Genomic DNA, 23,502 nt, shown 5'->3' with positions numbered 1-23,502 from the left:
AAGCTTGATTAAATTGCCATCTTGTCCAGGTTGTGATGTTTTGTTCCTCTCTGTACTGAGCTGAGCCACAGGGAATAACCCCCACACGGAAGCTGACTCAATACACAGGTCTTGAAACCGCTCCTACATCATTTACTGACCTGATAATTCACTGAAGAAGGGTGGATGTGGACATTGCCATCATTCTTCGTGACGAAGCGCAGTTCTTCTGGTTTTGGGAGCACTTTTAATGCACCACACATAGTCTGTGCGTACTTACTCTGAGGAGTGATCACCTACGTACAAGAAAATTAAGACTTTCAAGTTGATATGCATCATAGGTCCTTCTCCCGGTCTTCAACTTTTTCCCTCCCCTATCAAAGGCACTGGAATAATCCAGAGGTTTTCATTTGTCATCAAATAGAATGCAACACTGTTAATTTAAATATCCCAATTTTCTCCCTATTCCACCAATAGATTTGCCCTCTGCTTTCCATTCTTGTTCAGAATGAGGTTTTGGCTTTTAATTTCAAGATAAAAAAGCAGCACATGACCTCCTGCTAGTTCTGCCAGCAATAAACCAATGTGGTCCAGTTACACGGAGAATAGGACCTCCAGGGCAGGAGCTATTGAAACGCATGGGTAGATTTACAGACTTTCAAACAGGGAAAGGGAGAGCATTGTGGTACAAGAGAGAGAAGAGAGAAGAGAGGAGAAGAGAGAGAGCGCCAGAGCGAGAGCAAGAGAGTGAGGAAAGTAGCTGCCGTTGCAAGCAGCAGGGAAATGGAGGCTCTGTGCCAGGCAGAATGCTGGTCGAAGCTTGTCCTCTGGGTATAGTGACGGAATCTGCACAGATTTTAAGGACACTGGAAAATATGCCTGGCAAGATGTAGGCCTTGCGCGAGAAGTCAGTTTGGGGATTCCCAGAAGACCGAAGAAAACAATTTCAAGGTATGACTCCGCAAAACAAGGAGAAGTGAACCTGTTGGAAGCAGGGAGTGACTGTGGACAGATTCCTGTAAAGGCTAACTCTACAAAGACTGTGCTCTCGTGTATAAATGCAGTATAGGGTTACCAGCCGGGTTAAGGCATAAATAAAGATATTTTTAGTGGTTTTGATTGTTCATTGTCTACTAAGTAATGATGAGTCATTGTTAATTTTAGTTTGTTACAGTAAAAGTCTTAAAAACAAAATCAACAAGATTTAAAATTGGTAATGGGGAGTTCAAGTCTCTTTTTAAAAGTTATCGGTCTCTATAGGGATTGTAAAATGTTCATATTCTGAGAGGGAACATCTTTTAATAATTCTAAAAGTGGCCATCAGCAGATGATAAATCTGGGAAATGGCTCATGTTGAAACCTTAATTCAATATTAAACATATTCAATAACATTATAATTAAATGTTTATGCATCTGTGGAGAGAGAAGGGAGCTAACGTTGAGTCTGGATGACTCTGTCAAAGTTGGAGAGAACTGGAAATAGGGTCAGATTTATACTGTTGTGGGTGGAGATTGACAAAGAGGTCATGGATAGAAAGACAAAGGGAATGATAATAGGGATGATGATGTGGAGATGCTGGCGTTGGACTGGGGTAAGCACAGTAAGAAGTCTTACAACACCAGGTTAAAGTCCAACAGGTTTGTTTCAAACACAAGCTTTCGGAGCACTGCTCCTTCCTCAGGTGAATGGAGAGGTATGTTCCAGAAACATTTATATAGACAAAGTCGCACGGGCATCGTGCGACAATCACCAGGCAGGAATGTTCCCTTCCAGTCGGGGAACACTTCAGCAGTCAAGGGCATTCAGCCTCTGATCTCCGGGTAAGCATTCTCCAAGGCGGTCTTCAGGACACGCGACAACGCAGAATTGCCGAGCAAAAGCTTATAGCTAAGTTCCGCACGCATGAGTGCGGCCTCAACCGGGATCTTGGATTCATGTTGCATTACATTCATCCCCCACCATCTGGCCTGGACTTGCAAAATCCTACCAACTGTCCTGGCTTGAGACAATTCACACCTCTTTAACCTGGGGTTACCCCTAACTCGGGATCTGTAATGAATTGATTACCTGCAAATGCTTGCATTCCAAGCATTGTCTGGCATCTCTGACTTTGTCTATATAGATGTCTCTGGAACATACCTCACCATTCACCTGAGGAAGGAGCAGCGCTCCAAAAGCTCGTGTTTGAAACAAACCTGTTGGACTTTAACCTGGTGTTGTAAGACTTCTTACAATAGGGATGATCAAAGCTAAGAAGGGTGCTGATAGTGGCACATAAAGAGATTAGAATGTGTTAATGGTAGAACAAAGGTGAGCAATGTGTCAAAGGGTGACTAGAAACAGAACAGATGGCCCAAATGGGGTGGGTGGAGGGGACAATGGTGAGGGAAACAGAGCTATGGAAGAAATTTAAATAAATTGATACAAATAAAAATGGGGTAAAGGTGGAGTTCACAGTCTGAAGTTGTTGAACTCAATGCTAAGGCTTAAAAATGTTTCCAATTATCTGTGAGCGGGTGAGGGAGGCCATTCGGGGGTACATAAAGAGCAACGACACGGGTGAGACTGCGGCAGGGGTGGTTTGGGAAGCACTGAAGGCAGTTATCAGAGGGGAATTTATCTAGATTCGGGCCCACAGGGAGAAGACTGAATGGGTGGAATTGGACAGGCTGGTTGGGGAAATTTTACAGGTGGACAGGAAATATGCGGAGTCTCTGGATGAGGAGCTCCTGAAGGAGTGTCAGAGACTCCAAATGGAATTTGGGCTCCTGTCCACAGATAAGGCAGAGGGGCAGCTGAGGAGGGTAAAGGGGGCGGTGTACGAATATGGGGAGAAAGCTAGTAGGATGTTGGCACATCAGCTGAGGAAACAGGAGGCGGCGAGGGAAATTGGGAAAGTAAAGGGTATGAGGGGAAAGGTGGTGGTGGACCCGGGGGCGGTAAATGTGTTTTTCGTGAATTCTATAGTCGACTTTATAAATCGGAACCCCCAGCCGGGGAGGAGGGTATGAAGCGATTTCGGGGGGGGGGGGGGGGGGGGGGGGGGCTAATGTTCCCGAAGGTAGATAAGGAGCTGGTGGAAGGCTTGGGGAGCCCAATTGGGCTCGTGGAGGTGATAAGACAGATAGGGCGCGATGCAATTGGGTAAGGCCCCGGGACCTGATGCATACCCAGTGGAATTCTACAAAAAGTTTTCTGGGTTACTGGGGCCGCTCCTGGTTAAGGCTTTTAATAAGTCTAAGGAGTTGGGAATGCTCCCCCCAACGATATCACAAGCATCGATCTCTCTCTCTCATTTTGAAGCGAGATAAGGACCCAGAGAGCTGTGGATCATACAGGCTGATCTCCCTTTTGAACGTAGATGCTAAATTGCTGGCAAAGATCTTGGCCACACGTATAGAGGATTGTGTCCTAGAGGTAATCGGGGAGGATCAGACGGGATTAGTGAAGGGTTGGCACCTGACGTCCAACATTAGACGGCTCTTAAATGTTATGATGCCAGTGGAGGGGCGCAAGGTTGAGGTGGTAGTAGCCATTGATGCAGAAAAGGCCTTTGACCAGGCGGAGTGGAAGTATCTAGGGATATTCTAGGTAGGTTTGGGTTCGGGCAGAGATTTGTGGATTGGGTCCGGCTGCTTTACCAGGTTCAGGTGGCGAATGTAAGAACCAACCGGGTCCGGTCAGAATATTTTAGTCTTTGTAGGGGGTCAAGACAAGGATGTCCGCTCTCCCCACTGCTGTTTGCCCTGGCCATAGAGCTCTTGGCAATGGCCCTTAGGTCATCGAATGTCTGGCGGGGGATAGTGAGAGGAAGGGTAGAGCATAGGGTCTCGCTCTACGTGGACGATTTACTCCTTTATATCACAGACCCGTTGGGGGTGATGGCTGGAATTATGGAGACACTGGAAGAGTTTGGGCTGTTTTCAGGCTACAAGCTATACATGGGAAAGAGCGAGGTGTTTGTGATTCAGGCACAGGGGCAGGAAAGGAGATTGAGGGAGTTACCTTTTAAAGTGGTTGGGAGGAGTTTCAGGTATCTGGGGATTCAGTTGGCTAAGGATTGGGGGCAGCTTCACAAGTTAAATTTGGGTAAAGCGGTCGATCAGATGAAGAGGGATTTCCACAGATGGGACATGCTCCCGCTGACGCTGGCGGGGATGGTCCAGACGGTGAAGATGACAGTCCTTCCGAGACTGCTGTTCTTTTTTCAATGTCTCCCGATTTTTGTCCAAAGGCCTTTTTTAGGAAAATGAATGTGGTGATCTCGGGTTGTGTGTGGGCTGGAAAAATCCCCACGGCTGAAGGCATACCTGGAACGGGGTCGCAGGGAGGGGGCTTGGCTCTCCCGAGTTTTATTAACTATTATTGGGCAGCCAACATATCGATGGTCAGGAAGTGGGGGAGGGGTCGGTGTGGGAGCGGGTGGAGGCGGCATCTTGTAAGGGCACAAGCTTGGAGGTTTTATTGACGGCATCCCTGCCGTTCTCACCCGCTCGGTACTCCACAAGCCCGGTGGTGGTGGCAGCCCTGGGGGTGCGGGGGCAATGGAGACAGCACATGGGATTGGAGGGGTCATCAATGTGGTCACCGATTTGTGATAATCACCATTTTGTTTCAGGGGGGGCTGGATGGGGGCTTTTGGAGGTGGCAGCGGGCAGGGATTGAGAGATTTGGGGATCTCTTCATTCAGGAAGGTTTCCCGAGCCTGGCGGCATTGGCGGAGGAGTTTGAGATGCTGGGTGGGAACGGATTTTGGTACTTGCAGGTTCGGGACTTTGTTTGGAGGCAGGTTCCAAGTTTTCCTCGCCTCCCCCTGAGGGGGCTACAGGATAAGGTGATGCCAAAAACGGGAGTATGGGAGGGGAAGGTCTCGGAGATATAGAAGGAATTGATGGAATGGGAAGGGGTCCCAATTGGGGAAGTGAAGAGGAAGAGTTGGAAGTCAGAATATGGAAAAAGGCCTTCAGGAGGGTTAATTCATCCTTGTCATGTGCCAGGCTGAGCCTGATCCAGTTCCAGGTGGTTCATGGGGCTCATATGACTGTGCCCTGGATGAGTAGGTTTTTTGAGGAAGCGGAGGATAGATGCGGACGCTGTGGGGGAAGCCCGGCAAATCATGTACATAATGTTCTGGTTATGTTGGAAGTTGAGGGGATTCTGCAGGGATTTGCAGACGTCATGTCAGAGGTCGTGGAAGGGAGGGTGACCCCGTGTCCGGAAATGGCAATATTTGGGGATCGGAAGATCCAGGGGCCCAGGATGGGGGTGGCGATGCCTGGTGGCCCAGAGATGGATTTTGCTGGGATGGAGGGACTCGGAACCTCCAAAGTCAGGAATGTGGGTTAGCGACATGGCAGGGTTTCTCAGTCTGGGAAAAATTAAGTTTGCCTCGAGAGGTTCAACCCAGGGGTTCACCCGGAGGTGGCAGCCATTCATCGACTTCTTTAAGGAAAACTGAACGACGGCAGTAAGGGGTTGGGCGGGGGAGAAATACGGGGCATGGTAGTGTAAGATAAGGACAGGGAACGTAATATACGGGTAATCAGGAACTAGGGTGGGGGGTACAAGGTTATGTTACTTTAATGTTGTTGTGTGTGTTGGCCCGCTCGGTTGTTTAAGAAATGTTAAATTGTTACAGCTATGAAAATTACAAATGCTTCAATAAAATATTTTCTAAAAAAAAGTTTCCAATTGTGAGGTAACTGAAAACTAGTGGCCATAAATTCAAAGTAGTCATTGATAAATTCAATACAAGGAATTTAGGTGAAATCTCTTTTACTCAAGAGTGGTTAGAATATGAAATGAGCTACCACATGGAGTGGTTCAGGCAATTAGCACAGATGTATATATGGCGAATGTTAAATAAGTACACAAGGGAGAAAGAAATCAAAAGATACATTGAAAAAATTAAGTAACGTAGGAAGAGGTTCAAATGAAACATAAACACCCGCAGAGACCAGTTGAGCTAGTGTTTCTGAGCTGTAAATGCTTCAGACATTGAACAATAGGATGGAAGTTTGCATTTGCAATTCACCACATGGCAGTTACCGATTTCTGCCTTGCCATTGTGAAGTAGTGCAGAATAGGGGGCAGACCCTTTTCCCCAAGAAGGGAGTGACAAAAATAAAACCAATAATTTTAAGTGAGTTTGGCATACCCTCTAGTGGCCATCTATAGAACAGCAGATGATTGGAAATCAAGATGCTTGTCCCCTCATGTGGTCAGTTCACTTCCTGTATGGCTGAGGGTTTGATTGTATGGAACAGGTCTCAGGACATTTGCTGATCTTTGCATCATCTCCTGTCTGTGCTGTGAGTTGAGATGTGCCTGTGGGAAAGCCAGGTTCTCCATTCATCTAAATGGTTGATCTGCACCAACAGCGTTTACCCATTTGTGCTCTATGTGCCTTGATGCCATTATCCAACAAAAATCACAACGGCCTTTTATTTTGCAACAGAAGTTGGGCATTTAACCCTTCGAGTCAATTCCAGTTACACTTCCTTCAATGACATGTTGTTGCCCATCAAAAATCTATCAATTTTAGTTCTGAAAGTTTCAACTGATCTAAACTCAACAGCTCTGTGGGGGGCTGTTCCAGATTTCTTTTTACTTGCCTGTATGAGAAAAAGTGCTTCCTCACATGACCATGGAAGAGCCGAGCTTTAATCTTAAGGTTATGCCACTCTGTTCTGGATTCATCCACCAAAGGAAAATCCCTATCAAATCTTTTCTCATTTTAAACATGTGTCTCCTAAACTCAAGGGAATACAAAACAGGTTTATGCAACCTGTCCTCATAATTTAACCCTTTTAGCACTAGTGTTCTGGTGAATCTCGGTTGCACTCCCTCCAAGGCCATCTTTCCCACGGTGCAAAACCGATAATTGAATGCAATTCTCCAGATGGGGTTTGACAAGAATCTGTACAATCGTAGCTTAACCTTGAGCCTCATTATTTAGAAAATACTCCAATATTCTGAAGAATAACACGCTTGTTGAGACAAGTGTTGAGACCCTTCAATTTCTCTTCATCATTAGCTCCAGAGAGCACAGGCCATGCTTGAAATTATTTCTCTGCTCACAGCAATCCTCTGGAATTAGAAATCAGAGTATAGTACTTTGTTTCAGCATGAATTAAAAAAAAAAGAAAAATTCTGAAGTGAAGTTCAAGATTTGCCATCTTATAAAATAGAAACTTTGATTCCTCCCTCAGACCGGCCCCTAAAAACAAAATTTCAACTTTAAACATTTTGAAATTGGATGTTTACATTTTTTTAAAAAGGTTCTGAACTGACCTGGACTACATTTGGGTAGAGGGCAGCACACAATATTGCTGACATTAACTTCATGTTTTCCGCATTAGAGTTGGCCTAAAATAGAAGATCAAATTGACAAAACAGAGCTAGACATGACAAGATGATGAAAACAAACACAAAAGAAAAACCTTGCTACATATTATATATATCTATATACACACACATTATTTTATATATATATATTTTTATAGTACGCTATCAGACTATAGACTGGAGAAAACGTTGACACTGAACTCTGAAAGGTATTGAAGTTATTTTTCAAAAGAAAAAGCCAGTTTGTGGGCTATAATCAGTCATCCCACACACTGAAAGACAATAGAAGTCTTTCTATTAATTTGGCAATTTCCCCTCTTGGGTATAATTCTCTGATGGCCCAAGTGATTTCTTGGTGAATCTTCTCAACAACCCTGACCTTAACCTGGTATACATAGATGCTCAGTGGAAAGTGATAAGGATTAAAGCTCACATTTTTCTACCCTTAATTACCCTTCCTTATTTAGAGCCCACTGATACAGTTCCTGATTGAGCGAAACGTAGAGTGTTCTCTACGTAAAGGGGCAGCACGGTAGCATTGTGGATAGCACAATCGCTTCACAGCTCCAGGGTCCCAGATTCGATTCCGGCTTGGGTCACTGTCTGTGCGGAGTCTGCACATCCTCCCCGTGTGTGCGTGAGTTTCCTCCGGGTGCTCCGGTTTCCTCCCACAGTCCAAAGATGTGCAGGTTAGGTGGATTGGCCATGATAAATTGCCCTTAGTGTCCAAAATTGCCCTTAGTGTTGGGTGGGGTTACTGGGTTATGGGGATAGGGTGGAGTTGTTGACCTTGGGTAGGGTGCTCTTTCCAAGAGATGTGCAGACTCGATGGGCTGAATGGCCTCCTTCTGCACTGTAAATTCTATGATTCTATGTACCTGCAATCCTCCTCTTCAGTATGGCTCATTACTCCAAGACACAGTTCACTATCCTATTGAGCCACTAGCAGAAGTGGGGGCAGGGATGGCAATAGGTGCTTAGCTAAGGCCTGCACCTAGAAATTACCAAACGGCCTGTATTGTACCAGATAGGAAAATTGAAAGAATGAGCCCTTCAACCCTTTTGAGCCTATTTCACTATTCACCTAGATCAACTCCATTGGACTTGTCCTTGCTCGAGATTCCTTAATATGCCCTGTCTAAAAAAATTATGTCGATCTCAGTTGGGAAATTTTCAAATTGACCTTTCCTCTACCTTTTCAAGAGATATAGTCCCAAATTTCCATTATCTTTTTATGAAGAAGTTCTTCCTGACATCACCCTTGAATATTCTACCTTGAATTTTGAAAGGTCAAGGACTGTATCATGAATCTGCAATGTACTGAGTCAAGAAAGTATATAAAAGGAAAAATATTTCTTTAACCTCTTGGCCAGTGGCCTCAACAATTCCATCTCCTCCTTGTGGTGACATCTTATCAATATATCTGGCTCTCAGTCCTTCCTTCACAAATCCAATATCAGACAACAGCTCTGCAAACTGTCTTTTCATGCTCGAAATCTCCTACAATGTGGAAAACACAGCAGAAAATATGAATCACTGTGACTCGAGGTGCATTCACTACATTTTTAAGTGTCAGAAGAGCTTAAAGGCCACCTACCTGTAGTATTCTTCCGGATAAGAAATTTTGTCTGCAGTAATTGTATCCTGCTTGAGAGCCTCCCTTTAAGGCAACACTCCATCCCTAGATGGACAATGGAGAATTAAAAATATTTATAAACTTAGAAAATACACTCTCAACATTCACACCACGAGTAATGATGAATGATCATCTCCAAGAAGAAAATACATAGCGACCTCTTGGATGTTCAATGGCACCATCATTGCCAAGACCCTACCATCAGCAATCCTAGGTGGTCACCCCAGACCAGAAGCTGTTTTTTTTTTTCCAACTTAAATGCTGTCTTTATTAGAACAGAATAAAGGGTTAGTGTTATACAAAAATACAAGTCTGGTCACATAAATCCAAATGCACGCTTATTTTCTGCTTATACTGGAAATACCTAGTGAATTATGCTCACGCAGGAAATGCACCTTTACAGTACCAGGTCTAATACTGCATCAGTACCAATTCTACAAGCAAGGCACCTTCCTTTGCATTAAACATGGCATAGTCCCATAGGAAATATACAACAATGCAATTTTCTGAAGTATCAGAACCCAATGTTTTAAATATGTTCAATATTTTTAAAAAAATTTAGATTACCCAATTATTTTTTCCAATTAAGGGGCAATTTAGCATGGCCAATCCACCTACTCTGCACATTTTTGGGTTGTGGGGGCGAAACCCACGCAGACACGGGGAGAATGTGCAAACTCCACACGGAGAGTGACCCAGAGCCGGGATCGAACCTGGGACCTCAGCACCGTGATGCGGTTGTGCTAACCACTAGGCCACTGTGCTGCCCTTAAATATGTTCAATATTTTGAAGACAAAGCCGCATTGCTCGTTAGATGTATCCATCCAGGAAAGTTAGGCAGAGTACCACGGGTGTGGGCCTTAGTTCGATGTTCCTGCATCATGTCCCGCCGGTGCTGCAGAATCGCTTGTTCCTTTTTGTTTCTGCTGCATTATTTCAGCATCCCTCTGCTTTCTGGCGGCAGCAGATAAACCATCATCCTTTCTTTTCCGTTTACTTTGCTCGCTTGATTTTTTTGCATTTTTCTGACGAGCAAGCTCTCGTTGATTACCACGGGTCATCCCGTCTCTCCCAACGGTAGCCCCGGATCCGCTGCTGCAAACGGTCCCCCGGCGCTGCAACCCAACCAGAAGCTGGGTTGGACCAACTATATGTTTTTAAAAATAAATTTAGAGTACCCAATTCATTTTTTCCAATTAATGTGCAATTTAGCGTGGCTAATCCACCTATCCTACACATCTTTGGGTTGTGGGGGCGAAACCCACGCAAACATGGGGAGAATGTGCAAACTCCACACGGACAGTGTCCCTGAGCCAGGATTGAACCTGGGCTCTCGGCGCGGTGAGGACCAACTATATTAACAACAGGAAGCGGGACAGAGTTTGAAGTCTCACCTCCTGATGCATCTCCACTGTCCAGAAGTGTCATGTCAGTAGTGTGATGGCCTAGAATGATGAAGTCACAACACTCAAAAAGCTCAACACCATCCATTCGTTTGTTTGACAAATTGTAACTGGGCACAAATCTGCCACAAGCACATGATTGTGGTATTTGCAATTTACAAGATGTATGGCAGGTAACTCACCCAATATACTTTAGACCTCCACCAAAATGGGCATGAGCATCAAAATCATGGCAACACCAGCAGGGACGTTTTGCTGAACCTTTTAAAGTTCCGGTTAGGCTCAAACTAGAGACGTGGGTCCAGTTTTAGGTACCGTATTTTAGGAAGGAGGGAAGGGTGCATTAGATTTACCAGTTGGTTCCAGGGTTGTGGGATTTTAGTTACAAGGTTAGGTGAGAAAAGCTGGGCTTTTGCCCTAGGGCAAAGGAGATTGAGGAGGGATTTGATAGGGGTGTACAAGTTTAAGACAGGTTTAGATAAGACAAGAAAAAACTGTTCCCAATGACTGGTTGTACATGGTTTGGGGGATACCGATGTACGGTTTTGGGCAAGAAATACAGGGAGATGCAAGGAAGAACAGAGAGCGAATGGTGATTACCTAGAATTTGCTGCCCACAAGAGTGAAAATAATTAGGGCAGCATGGTGGTGCAATGGTTAGCATTGCTGCCTCACGGCGCCGAGGTCCCAGGTTCGATCCCAGCTCTGGGTCACTGTCCGTGTGGAGTTTGCACATTCTCTCCTTGTTTGCGTGGGTTTCACCCCCACAACCCAAAGATGTGCAGGCTAGGTGGATTGGTCACGCTAAATTACCCCTTAATTGGAAAAAATAAATTGGGCACTCTTTAAATTTAAATGATGTGGAGATGCCGGCGTTGGACTGGGGTGAGCACAGTAAGAAGTCTTACAACACCAGGTTAAAGTCCAACAGGTTTGTTTCAAACACTAGCTTTCGGAGCACTGGTCACCTCTTCATTCACCTGAGGAAGGAGCAGTGCTCCAAAAGCTAGTGTTTGAAACAAACCTGTTGGACTTTAAATTTAAAGACAGTGGAAACAATCAATGATTTCAAATGAAAATTGGATGGACCCTTCAAGAAAGGAAGCTTGCAGGGCTATGGGGATTGAGATGGGACGTAGACTGACTGGACCCAATGGGCTCCATATATTCTGTAAATTACTCTATGACCATCACTTTCCTTATCTTCTCTAAAGCATTGTGATCAGGCTGGAATCAACACTTAGGCCAGGATACCTAGCTGTCTGCAAGAGCACTCAAGTCAACACAAACTCGTTATCGCTATATGGATTTTGTGATTACCTACTCATGTTTACACAAAAGAACAAGACCATCCATGAATATGTAACAAACTTCCAGATACAGGAGATCAACTTTGCAGCAGGACGAAGGACAGACAAAAAAAGAATCAGACTCCATAAGGGGCTGATGGCTGGTCTGACGAGGGTGTTTCAGAGGACACTTTGGAAAGGGTTCAGAGGAGATTTACTAGATGTTGCCTGGTATGGAGGGAAGGTCTTACGAGGAAAGGCTCAGGGACTTGAAGTTGTTTTCGTTAGAGAGAAGAAGGCTGAGAGGTGACTTAATAGAGACATATAAGATAGTCAGAGGGTTAGATAGGGTGGACAGTGAGAGTCTTTTCCTCGGATGGGGATGACAAACACGAGGGGACACAGCTTTAAATTGAGGGGTGGTAGATATAGGACAGATGTCAGAGGCAGTTTCTTTACTCAGAGAGTAGTAGGGGTGTGGAACGCCCTGCCTGCAACAGTAGTAGACTCGCCAACTTTGAGGGCATTTAAGTGGTCACTGGATAGACATATGGATGAAAATGGAATAGTGTAGGTCAGATAGGCTTCAGATGGTTTCACAGGTCGGCGCAACAAGAGGGCCGAAGGGCCCGTACTGCGCTGTAATGTTCTATGTTCTATGTTCTAATGGGTCTTGATTGAATCACCTGGGATAAACAGAAGTATCCTGTTTTCCCCATTAACGAGCGGAGGACTGGATGGGACAATGGCTGGTTGTGGGCGTATGCCTATGACTCAATGCTAGCTTACCAGTATAAAGGAAGGAACATTTTGAACAGATCTTTAACGAGAACCTGGGGGTCACCCAGGCACAGCCATCACAAGAAGAAGTATCCATCCAGTTTTCATTTGGAATCATTGCTTGTTTCCACTTCCATCACCCTTGTGGGCAGCAAATTCCAGGCCATTACCATTTGCTCTGTGCTCTTCCTTACATCCCCCTGTACCTCTTGCCCAAAACCTGGCCAGCCTCCTTCACTAAGTGCGAGCAAAACCTAAAGCTCAGCTCTCAGTCTGAGTCATATTTGTTGAGTGAGAGAATTGTCAATAAAATTGCGTTAAACCGTGAACCTATTTTGTCCTTTGTTCATCTCGCAAATAAGGGCACCTCGGTAAAACTTTTGATTAATACATTGGTCGAAGTGTCTGAATTGGGCAGATACAACAGTATGTACCAATTTGAACATCTACCATAATTCACTATTCTTGGATGCAAATTTGAAGGTCCCTAACATAAACCATTAGCTCAAGAACTCAGTTTAAAGGAGACGGCCCATTCCCACTTTTGAAGATCCCAATGAAATGTGGCGTTCCCTGTGTCATTCATATCCCCAAGAACAAGTAATAAAATAAAATGACCAACCTACATTGGGAAGAGGTGGGCAGGTGTACTTGAATGTTAGAGTTACTGCAGCTTCTAATCCTGCCTCTCTCCCTTATTAGGGGAATTGTCACATATTAAGTTAGTATTACCAAACTGAGATTGTGAACTTAATATGTACAACATCTGTGCAAATTAAATAAGTCGATGTCAAACTATGCAGCTCACATTCCAAAGAAGTGGCAGAAAGTGTTTTTTTATTTTGCATTGAGAATTTCTAATTCTCCGTCCTTTCAGAGGTATGCAGCACAGAGGGAAGCAATTGGTCCGTCACACATGCGTTCGTTCTTTGAAAAAGCTATCCAATTAGTCGTAGTACCCTACTCTTTCCCCAAAGCTCTGCAATGGTTTCCTTTTTAAGTATACATATTATTTTTTGAAAGTTACAAAGGAGAGGCGGTGAACAAAAGACCAGGGGCGAAATTCTCCGACCCTGCTCGCCCGGGGCCGCCGAAAATCCCGCCCCCGCTGTGGCAGAAATTATCCGCCACCCGGGAATTGGCAGGGGCGGGAAACACGCCGCACCGAGCGGCGAGCCCCCTGCGGCGATTCTCCGGCCCGCAATGGGCCGAAGTCCCGCCGCTGGGAGGCCTCTCCCGCCGCCGAGGTTTGAACCACCTCTGGTGGCGGCGTGATCGGGCCCCCGGGGTCCGGGGGGGGGGGGGGGGGGGGGGGGGGGGGGGGCGCGGGCCGATCGGACCCTGGGGGGTGCCCCCACAGTGGCCAGGCCCGCGATCGGGACCCACCGATCGGCGGGCGGACCAGTGCCGTGGGGGCACTCTTATCCCTTCCGCCGCTGCCACGGCCTCCACCATGGCAGACGCGGAAGAGAATCCCCCAGCGCGCATGCGCCGGTGGTGACGTCACCACCGGCGCATGCGCGAACCGGCCAAGGCCTTTCGGCCAGCCCCGGCAGTCAAAGGCCGCTGGTGCCGGTTTTTTTTGCCAGTCGGCGTGGTGCCAACCCCTCCGGCGCAGGCCTAGCCCCTCAATGAATTCTCCGCACCTTTGGGGAGGCCCGACGCCGGAGTGGTTGGCGCCACTCTGCTACACCGGGACCCCCACCCCGCCGGGTAGGGGAGAATCCCGCCCCAGATTTTTAGCCACAGGGAGCGGGAAAACCTGTGGCCAATTATCACAGGCTGTTCTGTACACCTTATGATCAAGGTATACCAGTGAGGACAGATCACACTTAAAAGACAAAAATTTAGAGGTCTTCAGCAATCCATTATGAACAAATCTTTGCAGTGGCGGCACAATATCACTGTGGTTAGCACTGCTGCCAACAGCGCTGAGGACCCGGGTTCAATCCCGGCCTGGGTCTCTGTGTGGAGTTTGCACATTCAGCCCGTGTCTGTGGGGGTTTCACCCCCACAACCCAAAGATGTGCAGGTTAGGTGGATTGGTCACGCTAAATTGTCCCTTAATTGGAAAAAAATAAAATAATTGGGTACTTTAAATTTATTTTAAATTTGCTCTTTATTGTTCACCCAAATAAACACATCTCAGATATACAAAGGAAAGCTCAGTCATTGGTAGGAATGAGCAAGGTTGAGGACAATACAGAGAGATTGCTCAGCAGTCTTACCTTGTAGGCTTGGAGAAAAGCAAGAAAGTCGCTGTGAGCCACAGCAAATTCCAACTTCTTCACCTTGGCTTCTTCTCTCTTATCCCACGGAGAAACCTTTCAACAGCACAAACCATTGTATTTAGAAGGTATCTATTAAAATAACTGCATTTGATTAAAACATTTAAAACATTAATGTTTTATTCTCTCTATTATCCTTGAGGTTTCACAATTTATTTGTTTGCTGCTCAAAGAAAATTGCAGTTAAAATTAAAAATGATCGCATTAGACCCACTTTTTCACATCACTCTGCAAATTTTGCATGTTCCAATTAGGCGTCAACCTAGACTTAGTAACACACACACCTCTGAAACAGATGGTGTTGGTTTCAGTCCCATTCCAGGGGTTTAAGTATAATGAAGGCTGACAGTTCAGTATTAAGAGGTGTAGCACTGTTGGAGGTGTGTTTTTAGGACAAGACTTTAAACCGAGAACCTGATTGCCCTTTCAGATGATCAAAGACCCCACAACACTATTTTGAAGAAAACAAGAAAGTTTTTCCTGATGTCCTGGCCAACATCTAACCATTAGCAAACACCTAAAGAAAGCAAATGATAGATTCTCCATCACTTCAGCAGCTGAGTGTTCAGCAAGTAAAAAAAGACTGATTTATAGTCTAGGTTGGCCTCATTTGAGACATTAGGCCTAGTCTCGAATTGCATAACTGTTTGCAAACACTTATACAAAGTTAGTGTTGGGGGGATGGATGGAGGCATTGGCTCGCTTGCCTGGCAGGCACTTGACTTGTTCTCCTCAAATGTCAAAATTGCTTGATGACAGAGACTTGACCATTTGGGTCTGTGCAAGGTTTCTTCCCCCCCCCCCCCCCCCCCCCTGTGATGGTTAGGTCAAACTTGCTGCACAGAGATAAGGAGCTGGCTATTGGAGTTTGCTCTGTCAAATATCGTGGTGTCCTAATGCTCCTCTTCCATGTATTACAGTCAGTGCACGCTCAGGCACTGAAATCACCAAGAATGAGGAGTTTATCCTAATGGGATACTCCTCGAATTATTTTCATAAGAATGTTTATTTATTTAAATTTTTCCAATTAAGGGGCAATTGAGCTTGACCAATCCACCTACCCTGCACATCTTTGGGTTGTGGGGGTGAGACCCATGCAGACACAGCATAGAATGTTTCTTTGCAGTCTGCACAATCACTGTTGGAGCCAAGGCCTGTTGCATGCTAGTTACTAGTAAGACTTAAGGGAAGTCCTGAGAGTTGATTGCTGTTCCCCTTATGAAGCCTGTCAAACTTGTGCAAGTCCAGATAGAATGGGAAAGCTCAGGCCTGACTACTGGTCCTTGGACTTGCCAATCCAATAGAATGCGAGGCCTGCACTAATACTCAAATTTGAGACTCCTCAGCAAGCCTGACTTTGTTTAGGGTTGATGTTGTACCTGCCCAGCATTCTGGCTATGAGGGCTGTTCTGCTCTCTGGGCTTGTGTTGTTGTCCAGAAATGTTCTGACATAATATTGTCACAAGTAGGCTTACATTAACATTTCAATTAAGTTACTGTGATAATCCTCTAGTCACCACACTACAGCGCCTGTTCGGGTACACCGATGGCGAATTCAGAATGTCCAATTCACCTAACAGCACGTCATTCTGCTGTTAGGGGCTGTTTAGCACACTGGGCTAAATCGCTGGCTTTGAAAGCAGACCAAGCAAGCAAGCAGCACGGTTCGATTCCCGTAACAGCCTCCCCGGACAGGTGCCGGAATGTGGCGACTAGGGGCTTTTCACAGTAACTTCATTGAAGTCTACTCGTAACAATAAGCGATTTTCATTTTCATTCGGGACTTGTGGGAGGAAACCAGAGCACCTGGAGGAAAGCCACGCAGACACGGGGAGATGTGCAGACTCCGCACAGACAATGACCCAAGCTGGGAATCAAACCCGTGACCCTGGTGCTGTGAAGCTACACTTTGCTACCTTGCTGCCCATATTCCACAAATTGAGCTTTCGATAACTAGTAGTCTCGTTCTTTACATTCCGACATGTGACTGGATGACCAGCCAGGTGCAACAATCTGGCAGGTGCAGGGAGAGCAAGCTAGGTTTAGGATTCCTTTGCTTCCCCTTCTCCAGGTCAGCATGGTAGCACAAGTGGATAGCACTGTGGCTTCACAGCACCAGGGTCCCAGGTTCGTTCGATTCCTTGCTGGGTCATTGTCTGTGCGGAGTCTGCACGTTCTCTCCGTGTCTGCATGGGTTTCCTCCGGGTGCTCCGGTTTCCTCCCACAGTCCAAAGATGTGCGGGCCAGGTGGATTGATTATGCTAAAATTGCCCTTAGTTTCCAAAAAGGTTAGGCGGGGTTAATGGGTTACGGGAATAGGGTGGAAGTAAGGGCTTAAGTGGGTCGGTGCAGACTCGATGGGTCGAATGGCCTCCTTCTGCACTGTATGTTCTATGTCTGTGTCTGCTCTGTTGCCTCAGCCGGACACAAACTCAACGAAAATGTGCACCTCACGGTTTAGAAGTCACGAGTCAGTTACTTTACACCAATACACAAATATAATTGATGTAGAACAGTTGATAAAACAAACTGTAAAATAGCACTATATTAAAATGTTATATTAGAAGTTATTGTTTAATTGCAAGTAAAGTCACCATAGTTCTAGATGACCATAGGTTACTTTCCCCTTTGAGGGGGAGAGCTGACTGGTGGCGATTTAACCTGAGGATTACCACACCTTAGGCGAGGGGCAAGGTCAAGAAGGCATCTTCATGAATAACTGTATTTCATTTATGTTAGCATAAAAGTGTGAAGATTGAGTTTACTCACAAAAGGGGATTTAAAGGCCAAGCTGGCTGCAATGGTCAAAGCAGGATCAAGGCAACGGAAGATGGCGCCAAACAACATTAGTTTTCCAATGCGGACATCCACCGGCAAAAAAGCTAAGTGGTACCCCAAGGGAGTGAGTGTTTCATCTGGTGTGAGGGCCCCGAGGTCCTGCAGCCGACTCTTAGCTGCTTTCAAACCTTCTTCCATGGGTAGTTCGACCAGACGCGAAAGAACAGATTCCAAATCATGATCTGCAAAAATGTCCAGAACTTTGATCCTAGGCAAACAGAAAAAAAATGTAATTCATTAAAAAAAATTATACATAATCAATGACATGTGGTATGGCCCAGAATACCAACTACAACACTACTTCAAAAACTGCAGTCATTAGTCCAGTGAGGGAAAAAAAAACATTTGAAGCTTAAATATATGGCAGTAAACTGAAAGGGGTTACATTCAAAACTGAATACTAGCAACAAAAATCAGAAGGATAATGAGAAAATAAATTATTTTGTCAATGCAGTTTTTTTAGTATGGTATCTATTATCATTTCCCTTAAGCATTATCTCAACAATGTGTACCTCTGCCAGAATCCAGTGCAGTACTGAGGGAATGCTGTACTCTCGGAGGTGCTAGCTTTCAGACGAGATGTTAAACAAAGGCCCTGTCTGCTCTCTCAAGTGGATATAAAAGATTTAATGGGACTATTTCTAAGAAGAGCAGAAGGTCTCCTGGTGCCCTGGTCAATAGTTATCCTTCAACCAAAAATGGCTAAAACAGATTATCTGGTCATTATCGCATTGCTGTTTCTGGGACCTTGCTGTTCAAACATTTGGCCACCATATTTCCTATAGTACCACAATAAGTACACTGCAAAAGTAGTTCATTGGATAGGGATTCCAGAATTCAAAATTGTTTTTTCTTCCTAGGAGAAGGCAGACTGTATAGCTATTTACAGGGCTCCTGTCTCCAGGGTATTCCCATATTTCATAGCATTCACATTCATAGGAATATATATTTTGAGAATATTTGTTCTACCAGATTGCCACTGATGAATAAAATATGAAAAATCTATTATTGCACCCCACTCTCATTGCTGTGGCAGATCTGGTTCAATTTTATACCTCTGACCACCTGCGTCTTGGGTATATTGAATCTCTTGCTCACTGTGTTTCAGTGGGTACCCCTCACTCCTGTGATAGTCACAGTTCCATTTGATGCCACAGAATTGCAATCCACTCAGCACAATCGGACATTATCTGCAGCACAAGGACAGACTAAATAAATGCCATAGAATGTTATAGAACCTTGCAATGCAGGAGACCATTTGACCCATCAAACCTCTGCCAACCCTTTGAACCAGCTTTTCAATTAGTTCCACTTCTCAGCTCCATCTCATAACCCTGAAAATGTTTCAAATTTTATTAAGATTCCCTTTTGAATGTTGCTGTTAAATCTAATCCCACCATCCTTTCAGGAATGCATTTCAGATTACAACAATAAATCATACCATTAAAAAAAAAAATTCTCCTAATCTCCTTGCTGCTAACTATCTCAAATCTGTGTCCTATATTTCCAATTCTCTTGCCAGTTGTGTCCTCATTTACTTTTAGCATCAAACAGTATTGTGGATTGAAGCGCGGAGGGTTCCAAATGAAACTGAATGGAGCAGGTCTGGTTTGACATTTCCCACATTCAGTTCATTATGTGGTCTGGACAAGCTGCGGTGTAGGAAATGTACACGAGGGCACCTGGTGGGGCAGTGGTTAGCACTGCTGCCTTGTGTCGCCGAGGACCTGGGGTCAATCCCGGCCCGGTCGCTGTCTGTGTGGAGTTTACACATTTTCCCCGTGTCTGCGTAGGTCTCACCCCAACATCCCAAAGACGTGCATGGTGGGTGGATTGGCCACGCTAAACTGCCCCTTAATTGAAAAAGAAATTTAACAAAAAAAAAGAAGGAACATGTTGTGCGTCAGCCATGGATTAGTTGGAGCCCTCACAAGTCAAAAGGTTTGGGTTAAATTTCCATTCTAAGGACTTGAGCACAAAATCCAGGTTGACACTCTGCAGGGGGTACTGTCTTTTAGATGAGACATTAAACTGAGGCCTGGCTTCCATTTTGTGTGGACATCAAAGATCTCATGGGACTATTTAGAAGGGCAGCAGGGAAATTGTTTTGATCAAATTGACCCTCCAATCACCAGCACTGAAAACAAATGATCCAGTCATTATCACAACATTTGTGGGATCTAACTGCATACAAATCAGCTGCCACATTTCTAGATTACAACAGATCAAAAATGTGCAGTGTTTTGGGGCCCCAAAGTCATGAAAGGTGCTACAAAAATGCAAATTCCTTCTTTATACGTTTTAGCATGGGCAGCATGGTAGCATTGTGGATAGCACAATTGCTTCACAGCTCCAGGGTCCCAGGTTCGATTCCGGCTTGGGTCACTGTCTGTGCGGAGTCTGCACATCCTCCCAGTGTGTGCGTGGGTTTCCTCTGGGTGCTCCGGTTTCCTCCCACAGTCCAAAGATGTGCAGGTTAGGTGGATTGGCCATGATAAATTGCCCTTAGTGTCCAAAATTGCCCTTAGTGTTGGGTGGGGTTACTGGATAACCCAGGGGATAGGGTGGAGTTGTTGACCTTGGGTAGGGTGCTCTTTCCAAGAGCCGGTGCAGACTCGATGGGCTGAATGGCCTCCTTCTGCACTGTAAATTCTATGATAATTCTATAAACAACTGCAAATTTATTAAGTTAGAATCAACAAGTTTTTCTTCATACGCTATTATTTTAGTGAACATGGAATCGTTACAACTCCATAAATAATTGTCCCCAACCTTAGACAAAGCTGTTCCAGAGGCACCCTCTTGATCTCGGGCAGCTGCAGCTCTTGGAGGTGGTGACGGTAGCAGTGACTGGTAAACAGGTGGAAGCAGATCCCTGAAGCTACACGCCCAGCTCGACCCTTCCTCTGCTGGGCATTAGCTCGTGATACCCAGGTGTCCTCCAGGCTCTCCATCCCTTTGCATGGATCATACCTAATGTGCCAAACCAGAAGAGACTTGTTGCACTCTGATGATGGATACATCCAGACTAATCGGATAGCTCTTTCAAAGAACCGGCACAGGCACAGTAAGACAAATGCCATTGTGTTTGCTGGAAGATTCTGTGGTTATATTAAGATCAACCTTATTTACCTTCCAACTGCCCTTGACATTTATGGCTATACATCACCTCCTTTTCTGACCCTCGTAAGCACTCCGATCATCAACATTAAATTGATTTCCATTCTCTGGGTTTAGCCGTGATTCCATAATTTCAATTACATTGCAGTACCCTAATGCTACAGCAGCTTCCAGTTCTGGTGACTTATTACTAATGTTTCTATCATGCATGAATAAGTATCTTCCAGGAGATTTGCCTAATTTTGTGCGTACCAGTGTCTGTTTGTTCCCGGGTTCTTGTATCAGGAAGTTTCTGGCTTTGGTATTCATGTCCACCATTTAACTATCTTCTGCCCTATGATTAATATCGTCTGGGATCTGATTATCTCTCTGCCCTTCCCCATTCATCCAGTTAAAACTATTTCCGGTTGCTGCATCGACGTTACTTAAAAATCTTTCTTCCTACTTGAATTGAGGTACAGATATCTCTCATGCCAGACCTAACCATTTTGAAAATATTCTCAATCATTTATGAAGGTTAGCATTGGTGTTTTCAGAGCACAGGAGTTGCTTTGGCCCATCGTGCGTGGGATAGCTCTTTGAAAAAAAAAAACTTCCCAATTATTCCTGCTCTGCTGGTCTTTCTCCATAGCTCTGAAAAGTTTGCACCTTCACCATCCTCGCAGCCTGTGCACTCCATATGTTGTGTCAAAGGAAACATTGTTTCATCACCTCTTGGTTCTTTTGTTCAAGTTTCATAGCCACTCACGTGCATCCTTGGTTTACCCCAACCAGAGAGCACCAGCCTCCTTACAAAATGCTGACTTGATGCGATAGCCGGCAGTCAATTAGATTCTGAATTAAGACAAACCCAAGCCAATCATAGTGATAACCCTGAACATTAGGTAGCTATCCATGCAAGATTGAAATTTTGCTCAAGAGGCAAAGAGATGGCACCCTAACCCACAGTTTCACTGTCTCCAGTAAGTCTTAAATTATTTTATTACATTATTCTGTACCTCTTTTCTTTCATCTTGCCAGAATCAATAACATAAACAACATCATCAATGGTGACTGATGTTTCAGCAATGTTGGTGGAGATAATAATCTTGGTAGTTCCTTTAGGAGGGCGCAAGAAGACAGCTTGTTGTTCCTCACTGGACAGTGAAGAATGCAGTGGGTGTATAACACACCTGGAAGAGAATAGTCAGTTTATTTCATTATCAAAGGAGAACATTTGTTGGCAGTACTTTTGGAAATGGTAAAGATATTTGAAATATTTGGTCACTTATTGATAGAAGGAGGAATTCTGAAACAGTGGCACCAAGTTAAATTTATTAATTGCCCCAAAAAAGCTTAAAAATAACTTGCATCCTTGTGTGAAAGTTCTGGAGTGGCAGTGTGTTTGAGGCCTCACCACTGTTGCTGGAACCTAGGGTGATGCTGCACGCGGTTTCATTTTTGATAGTTTATGGAATCCGCAGAACTACTACCATTACAATGCGACGAGAGAGCATCTGATGATCTTAGGAGCAGAATTTGGCCATCGAGTCTGCCCTGCCATTCGATCATGGCTGATATTTTTTCATCCCCATTCTCCTGCCTTCTCCCTATAACCTCTGATCCCCTCATTAATCAAGAACCTATCTAGCTCTGTCGTAAAGACACTCAGTGATTTGGTCTCCACAGCCTTCTGCGGAAAGAGTTCCACAGATTTGCCACCTTCTGATAAAGAAGTTCCTCCTCATCTCAGTTTTAAAGGATCATCCCTTCAGTCACCAGTCTCCTACTGGTGGAAACATCTTCTCCACATCCCCTCTATCTAGGCCTCTCAGTATTCTGTAAGTTTCAATGAGATCCCCCCTCAACCTTCTGAACTCCATTGAATACAGACCCAGAGTCCCCCAACTGTTCTGCCTCGGACAAGCCCTTCCTTCCCAGGATCATTCTTGTGAACCTCCTCTGCACCCACTCCAAGGCCAGCACATCCTTCCTTAGATATGGGGCCCAAAACTGCTCAATATTCCAAATAGGGTCTGACCAGAGCCTTATACAGCAAACTTAACAGTGCCTTCACAGTTCCTTTAGTTCCTTCTTCCAGATCACTAATGTATATCGTGAATAATTGTGGTCCCAACTGTCACTTGTGGAATATTAGTCACTGGCTGCCCTACTGAAAAAGACCCCTTTATCTTCACTCTCTGCCTTCTGCCAGTCAGCCAATATTCTATCCTTCCTAGTACCTTGCCCTAACACCATGGGCCCCATATCTTATTTAGCAGCCTCCTGTACGGCACCTTGTCAAAGGCCTTCTGGAAATCCAAATAGACAAGGGAGAGCCAGTAGACATGATCTAACTTCCTCGTTACCTCCTAAAAGAAGTCTAACAGATTTTCAGGCATGACCTCCCCTTTACAAAGCCATGCTGACTCAGTCCTATTTTATCATGCACTTCCAAGTACTCCACAATCTCATCCTTAATAATGGACTCTAAAACATTACCAACTACCAAAGTCAGACTAATAGGTCTATAATTTCCTGTCTTCTGCCTCCCTCCCTTCTTAAACAAGGGTGTTACAGCAGCCATTTTCCAGTCCTCTAGGGTTCTCCTTGACTCAATGATTTCTGAAAGATCACCACCAATGTCTCCACAATCTCCTCAGCTATCTCCTTCATAACAGAGGTGTAATCCACCTGGTCTGGACGATTTATCCACATTCAGACCTTTCAGCTTCCCCAGCATCTTCTCCTTAGTGATAGCCACTACACTCACCTCTGCCTCCATATCATATGGATCCTACACCGAAATGCAAATTACACATGTACATAGTAAAATTGATA

General features: G+C 44.9%; 2 protein-coding genes across 4 annotated transcripts in view; both read right to left on the bottom strand.

The window, feature by feature from the left end:
• Window positions 1-23,502, bottom strand: part of dhx57 (DEAH (Asp-Glu-Ala-Asp/His) box polypeptide 57) — a 117,454-nt gene that overhangs the window by 9,680 nt on the left and 84,272 nt on the right. For both annotated transcript variants that reach the window (XM_038804237.1, XM_038804228.1), the window contains exons 15-22: window positions 21,681-21,854; window positions 20,335-20,535; window positions 17,494-17,770; window positions 14,665-14,760; window positions 8,925-9,008; window positions 8,690-8,827; window positions 7,274-7,348; window positions 141-275 (exon numbers count right to left, since the gene is read on the bottom strand). In XM_038804237.1, the coding sequence (XP_038660165.1) occupies window positions 141-275; window positions 7,274-7,348; window positions 8,690-8,827; window positions 8,925-9,008; window positions 14,665-14,760; window positions 17,494-17,770; window positions 20,335-20,535; window positions 21,681-21,854 (1,180 nt within the window). The remainder of the gene's footprint in view (window positions 1-140; window positions 276-7,273; window positions 7,349-8,689; window positions 8,828-8,924; window positions 9,009-14,664; window positions 14,761-17,493; window positions 17,771-20,334; window positions 20,536-21,680; window positions 21,855-23,502) is intronic.
• LOC119970162 (small EDRK-rich factor 2-like) lies at window positions 9,316-10,072 on the bottom strand. 2 transcript variants are annotated; one of them, XM_038804317.1, is made up of 2 exons: window positions 9,750-10,072; window positions 9,316-9,510 (listed from the first exon to the last, which is right to left on the bottom strand). In XM_038804317.1, the coding sequence occupies exon 1, from the start codon at window positions 10,023-10,025 to the stop codon at window positions 9,825-9,827; it is 201 nt and encodes a 66-aa protein (XP_038660245.1). In that variant the 5' UTR covers window positions 10,026-10,072; the 3' UTR covers window positions 9,316-9,510; window positions 9,750-9,824. The 2 variants fall into 2 exon arrangements, with proteins under 2 accessions (XP_038660245.1, XP_038660233.1); XM_038804305.1 differs by having other exon boundaries at window positions 9,320-9,500; window positions 9,741-10,072.

The sequence above is a fragment of the Scyliorhinus canicula genome, chromosome 1, assembly GCF_902713615.1.
Source record: "Scyliorhinus canicula chromosome 1, sScyCan1.1, whole genome shotgun sequence".
In the NCBI taxonomy this organism is placed as follows: domain Eukaryota; kingdom Metazoa; phylum Chordata; class Chondrichthyes; order Carcharhiniformes; family Scyliorhinidae; genus Scyliorhinus; species Scyliorhinus canicula.
The sequence above is the reverse complement of the archived record's forward strand: the minus strand, read 5'-3'. Positions and strand labels throughout refer to the sequence as shown.

Bases quoted from the DNA above. Each gene is read 5' to 3' on its own strand.
- LOC119970162 (XM_038804317.1), bottom strand. From the start codon at position 10,025: ATGACCCGTGGTAATCAACGAGAGCTTGCTCGTCAGAAAAATGCAAAA.